This window comes from Microchirus variegatus (genome assembly GCF_963457635.1).
Source record: "Microchirus variegatus genome assembly, chromosome: 6".
Classification (NCBI taxonomy): domain Eukaryota; kingdom Metazoa; phylum Chordata; class Actinopteri; order Pleuronectiformes; family Soleidae; genus Microchirus; species Microchirus variegatus.
In genome coordinates, this window is record NC_139807.1 from 7947698 (window position 1) to 7954647 (window position 6950).

At 40.3% G+C, this 6950-nt stretch overlaps 1 protein-coding gene across 1 annotated transcript in view; it reads right to left on the minus strand.

The window, feature by feature from the left end:
- The window catches only part of LOC310929073 (teneurin-3), a gene marked incomplete at both ends in the record, with an annotated part of 158391 nt that extends 154396 nt beyond the window's left edge, over positions 1-3995 (minus strand). Inside the window, one exon of the mRNA XM_083891778.1 lies at positions 3863-3995. Within this exon, the coding sequence (XP_083747904.1) occupies positions 3863-3980 (118 nt within the window). The remainder of the gene's footprint in view (positions 1-3862) is intronic.
- Positions 3996-6950: the final 2955 nt, after the last annotated feature.

Here is a 6950-nt window from a genome sequence, read left to right on the forward strand (position 1 = left end):
AAAAAATGCAAATGCGTCACTTCAGGAAGCTCTGCACGGATCCAAGTGGATCATTCAGAGCCGCAGAACCTACGAGATTGACCACTCAGGTTTCATCTTCAACAAAAGGCGGACACCTCTTTCTCTCTCAGATCACGGGAGGTTAACGTTTTGCCGACGTCGTGCTCCCGCGAAATGTGCTGAGGCTTTGGCACTCGTCTACGTCGAGCGCGGTAGAACAGAGCGAATTAGAATGAAATATTGGGTTCATTTATGAATAAGTGGGGCTGAACGGCCCCTTGTCGCAGCCTCTGCATGCATATTCGGCTGATGGAAACCTTCGGATGGGTCATTTCTCTTAACGGCTTCATTAAATAGTGAAAGTCAAAAGTGCAACGCCTCCTGACAAAAATACGAGATCTAGAAGATCTGGTCATGTATATATCGGGTTTGTAGGGTTTTTCCTTTGCTCTGGTTCTAAATTGAAATGCTAGAAAACATGACTAAAGCTTCAGAAAGCACATTTTCAAATTTCCTCTCCAGAGCAGTCTCAGCACATAAAAATGATGTGCAATTAAAACCTAGAAATTGACTCTTTAAAAAAGAATTTAGTTTGCAGCATTTAAATGTCTAGCCACTGGTATAAAGAAAGACCTGGCAGGGTTTTTTCCTTCTATGTAATGAATGAGAGTGAGACAATAGTGAGGCAGCCAATCAGCAACATGGGGAGATGTTTCCAAAAGAAGTGTGTGTTCTTGTATGGGTATCTTTGTGAGGACATTTTGGCTGGTCCTCATGTTATGCCACCCTTTAAAGGGCCCCCCTTAGGATGAAGAACACATTTTGCGCCCCCCCCCCACCCCCAAACTATCAACTTACAACAAAGAATAACTTTATTAACATTGGTTTTTAGTCTATAACAAACATTTAGAGTGCATCAATTTGTGGATTTGGATGTGCAATTACACTTTATTCACACGCTCCCCCACGGCATCACACCGTGCCCCCACCCCCCCAGGGGGGCCCGCCCCACTATTTGAGAAGGAGTGGGCTAAAGCATTTAGTTAAGCCTCAAAATGATGCTGTGATTTTAAGTCCTTACGTTAAAACAGTGTATTCACTATTTAAAATGAAGAAAAACTAAATGTTTATTTTGAAAATGTCTGCCCTGTGAATGACAGATGTTGTAAAGTTAACAAACCAAGCAACAACGCGGTTAATGGCCGAGATCGGGGGCCGCTTAAAAAAACACTTAACCTATGAGCCTGTGGGACACGGGAGGAGGTTGTTAAAAAAAAACACTGCTGTATTTGATCACCAGATTTGGTGTGTTAAATTTGAAATCTTAACAGTATCACACATATTTATAAGTGTTTATAAGTAACATTTGTTGGAGTTTTTGTATTAGTGTCCAAAAAAAATGAAACTATGCACGGGCGTTTTTCCAACTCTCTCCTCTCTGGTGCCAAACACAATGAATTGCCGGCTTCCTGCAACAGCACGAGTGAAATTACCGTAATAACCACAGGTTGGCTTTGATTTGCAACTTCTCAGCTTTCATAAACAGTTGGAATGTTTCACATAGCACAAACCGCCGTGTGATTACGGTAATGCAAAGTGCGCTTGCGCAAATGTGACGTCTGCTATACACTCTGTGTTAAAGGGTTAAGGTAAGAATAAGGGGTTAGTTCAGTCATAGTTATGATTAAAGATAGAATAAGTAAGTCCTCTGAAGTCATGGTAACCAGACTCTCTCTCTCTGTGTGTGTGTGTGTGTGTGTGTGTGTGTGTGTGTGTGTGTGTGTGTGTGTGTGTGTGTGTGTGTGTGTGTGTGTGTGTGTGTGTGTGTGTTCTTGTACTTGTAGCATACTGAGGACCAGTGAGGGGTTTTAACCAACAGAGTGAGGACATTTTGGCCGGTCCTCACTTTGTTTTCATCAATCACATCAATCACTTCCTAAGGTTGCTATAACATGCTATACTCAATTTGTCAAAAACTTTTGGTCGACATAGTATAGTATGAGGTTTTAGTAAAATTTTGGACCAAAAATTTGTAGTCAAATTTTTTTCAAATTTTGGATGACATAGTATAGTATGACGTTTTTGTCAAATTTTGGACAACATTTTTTTTTTTTTTTTTTTTAAATATTAATCGAAAAAGTTTCCCAGCCCTTTTTTGCTCTGGGGCTCCACCTGCAGACATTTTATGGTACTGCACCCAGTCGTTCTTTATAGATGTCATTCATGAAGTAGATATTTGTAATTGTGTTGATTTATAAAGTGGAAATGCTGGTCCTCACTTTGTCAGCACTTTTACCTGGTCCTCAGTATGCAGCAAGTACAAGAATGTGTACGGTGTGTGTGTGTTCATGCAGCTGAAGTGGTGGAGTTCAGGTAAAATCAAGACTTAATAGAAAACCTTCACGGTACGCAGACTCCTTGTGTCCGGCAGAATGGAGCGGTGACCCGTGATTTGGCTTCATGCTTGGTATGTGGAGCAACAAATGTGACTGGAGATGAGCACTAAGGAGGTGAGGGTCATGTTTACCGCCACCCCCTGCGGTTGGGCCCGAGCTTTTTAGTGACTCATAAAATGTACACACAGTGTGTTGGACTAAAGGAAAAAAAAAGGCCAGACGCTAGAGCAAATACATGAGTTTGAATTTCGCCTGGCATTTTGAAAACGGTAAAAAAAAAAAAAGACTAACTCGGCCACCCAAACTCAAACACCACCCGGGGACAGCTCACGATGATGAATACGGCCATTAAGAAAATGACTTGTCTCAAATGTCAGAATGTGGCAAATGTTCTCAGAATAAGAATTGATAGCACATGAATGCAAAGACATTTTTTGCTTTCTGCCCTCTTCCTTAAATGTTCTTCCCAGGAAAGTGTAATCAAACCTAATTATTTTAACTGCCTGCCACTCCGAGATCATCACTTTCTTAAAAAAAAAATAATTACAACTATACGTCGGGAAGGGTTTGAATTGGACACGTGTTGACTCACACTGAGATGTAAGTGAGCGATGTGCAACGTCACGAGCGCTCACCATCGGGAAAGCAATGTTTTTTTTAAAGATTTGCGCTCAAAACGTACGAAGCCGGAGAGAGGATAAAAATCTATAAAGGGTGGAAACGTATTGGTGAATGAAATGAGGCTGAAAAGATGAAATGCTTTTAATTACAGAAAAAGCCTGAAAGAGGGAACAGCAACAGTGTTGAAAAGCAGCAATGAATGCCGTTTAAAGAAGATGTTTTCAGGAAGCGGTGGTACGCAGAGAGCATTAAAAAAAAGTGTTGGGAGTTTAACAACAATGCAGATATGCAGTGGCTGTATATACACACATTGCCTCAAAAAGATTTGCCCTTTAAAAAAAGAAAAAAGAAAAAAAGAAACACTCAGTCCTCCATCTTAGGTTTCCAGCATGATCAAATTTGCACTTCAAACAATTTAATCAGCTATTGTCCATGTCCATTCAACCAAGAATTTCTAAGCACAATCGCACACAAAGCTATCTTTGACTATAGGCGCAAGCCCATGGGGAAACTTTATCAAACTCCTCTGCTTCCTGTGGAGAGGGACCAGGTGACTAGCAACCACTCAATCAGAAGGCCAAATTCTTTTCCGCATGCGGCAAGGACTTACGCCTTTGATCCACAGAAAGGCAGCTGCAAATGCCTCTCCAGATACCAGCTCCAACCAATCACCACACGGCCCCACTCTCGCCAACCAATCAGGGCCTTGTCTCCAGCACCGGCACATAATCTAGCCCTTTTTACCACATAGTGATTTCTCCCCCTTTGAAAAGCAATGGAAGCATGAGGACGCAAACAAGTCGGCTCTTTAAAGATAAAAGACAGGCAAAGTGTGCCCTACTCACCCATCTCATTGTCCGATTTATTGTCCATTTCCGTGTCAGTGAGCGTGAGCGCCGAGTTAGAGCGGCTGGAGAGGCACGAATTCTGCCCAGACTTGGCCCCCGTTCCCCAAAGAGTCATGGTACGTTCCGGTGATACAGGTTCATGGTTTTCGGTCGCGACCGGTCCTCGGGAGTAGCTGCTGAGCGGGTGAGAGAGGCCCGTCTCAGGGCAGAGCGCCAAGCCTCTGCGCGACGAAGGCTCGCATATCCCGAGCTGCCTCAGTGAAAATGTCTGCCCTGTGAATGACAGAAGTTGTAAAGTTAACAAACCAAGCAACAACGCGGTTAATGGCCGAGATCGGGGGCCGCTTAAAAAAACACTTAACCTATGAGCCTGTGGGACACGGGAGGAGGTTGTTAAACGGAAGCCATTACGACATCCTCCCACGCTGCTTAACACTCATCAACTTATCAAGATGCCAAAGAGTGTTTTCTTTAACTCAACTCATAAAAGAAGAGTAATAAAAAAAAGAAAAATGAACATATCCCAGGTCTGTGAGACATTTAGAACCAACAGATCTTCTAAAAAATCAAGCATGCTGTGCTGAGTTTAACTACACATATATATATATATATATATAAAAAACAAAAAGAATCCCTCAATTCATTATTTGTTTTATTTTTCATGAACTGAATCAGACACATGCTGTGTCGCAGTAAATCATCAACATAATTTTGTTTTATTTTTGTTTGTCAAGGCTCATTACTTAAGGCTCGGGTGTTGACTGGAAATAAAAAATAACAGCCTGCCATGCCTTCAAAGACACTAAAGCAAATTTAATTATTTATATTCTTCTCTCTCTCTTTTTTTTTTTTACACTTTTGCAAATACACACAAACATCTCATTAAAAGTCACAAGTTGTGTTTGTATTTTTTTTTTTTTATAATAAAAAACAGGATATTCTTAGTTTTTCATAATAACCATTATTATTATTGACGAGTAGATGTGATATGGAACTCTAGAACCACAACAATTGTCCTTCTTCTGTCATTAACCTGAAATAAAACCCCTCCAACCTTTTCTTTTTATATCTGTATTGATTTAACATGCAGAAGCAATTAAGAAATCTTATTAGAAATGAGAAAAAAAACAGCGTAAACGAGTTAATCCTCATCTCTTTACTTTAATTTTAATGCTAGTTTTCAGCATTGTGGCAGTTATTGTATCCCTTTGTCTCATTTTTGGATTAATTTATTGTATTCTGTGTGTATGCCAAAAGGCTATAGACTTTCAAACCATTAAAAAATGACATTTAAATGCTGATATTTTCAATCCATCTCACAAACACACAGATTATCTCTGATTAGCTGTGCAAACGTGTGCTCCTGTTCCATTTCCACGTGATCACACATGGACATCCCACATCCACTGTGATGATTAAAGAAACAGTCGTTAACATTAAATTTACAGATTTAAAAAATAAATAAATAAACACATGGAGAAATACTAGCATTCTTCCAATGACTTCATCACAAGCCCATTAATTCTAAAACGGGCACCAATTAGCACCAAGAAAATGTAAGGGGAGTAATGGATAGAGTTTCTAATTGCAATCTTATGAGCCAGAGGAGTGCCATAAAACAGAACAAACGACTCAAACTTTTTTTTAATTACAGGAATCAGAGCACTTTGCAGCAGCCATTTTGAGCAGAGAGTTATTTGCTGAACTTATTTTTAACACAGTCCAGCAGGGCGTTTGATTTGTTTCAGGGTCAAACGACCACTGGATTACACTTAATGTGAGGTTCTACCAAAAAAAATTTGGGATAACATAATGAAAGTGTTTGTTTGTCATGAATCAACTGTGTTTACCACTGTATGACATACTGGTATAAGGTTAAAGCATAAGACTGCAGAATCCTTGGTCATTTACTAATAACGTTTCACAATTTACTGTCCAATAATGTACTTGTTTATTGTATTAACTGAGGTTTGCCAAAGAAAATGTATGACCAAACATTTCCCCTTTTGGGAAATAAGACTATTTAAGCTTCTTTTTTCATATATATAACTAAAAACTAAAGCATCACATTGCTGGGGTACAAAGGCAGCATAATTAATTATGAAAACAAAAAAAATTGCAATAGGACCAAGTGCAATATCCCTAAACAAAAGACACTGCAGTTATTCACGTGGGTTTAAATGTGTGGCAAAGCATCGTGGTGATGAAATTCTGCAGTGCTGCAGGAATTCACTTGCTGAGAAGATCTTGCTCCTTTGAGGAGAAAAAAAAAAAAAAAAAGAAACCTTTTTGTTTGATGACAGACACGTCAAAGATGTCACAGCGTTGTGATCGGATCGTTTATGAGTTTCCTCATAGAACTGATCGGTCACACCGATTATGAATCGTGTCCCAAAATGACCTCAATATGATCTCTTTTTCTTTTTTTTACCATGTCATGCAGCTGTACAGATAATATAGCATGTAGAATTTAAACATAGATAAATAATCTTTTGAATATTACGTTTGCAGAAACAGAAGGAGAAACTCTTACTTCTACTGCAATGTTATGTTTTTTTAATCGTAAATTTATCTTCTTTCTTGTCTTGGTTTTTCTCTATTCTGTTTTAAAAATAGGAAAAAGACCCTTTTTTTTGTTTTAACTTTTCCTGCTGTTTTAAAGCTGTTTTAATAAAAAATTACCTTTCCTGACGACATACATGCATATTATGTGGAAGTTTGACTAACCACCTCACATCTGCATAGATGCACCATTCACTCTTACTGTACTGACCTGGCCTGCTGTACTCTGCACTTTCCTTGTGGACCATCTCCTTGACTCGGCCTCCGAACAGCATTCGTGTCGGGTCATGGTCAAAGGCCTGGAGCGTCTCGCTGGAGCTGTAGGATTTCTGAGTGGGCACACGGCAGGATCCCTCCTCCTGCTCGTTCGAGGAGGCAGTGTAGCGGCGCTCCCGGTCCCGGTCTCTCTCGTAGTCCCTCTCTCGGTCTCTCTGGTTCTTGGACAGCGAGCAGAAAGGCCGCTGCTCCCTCACCCGTTCCATGCTGCCCGCATGCTGGGTATCCACCTCCCTCCCCTTCACCA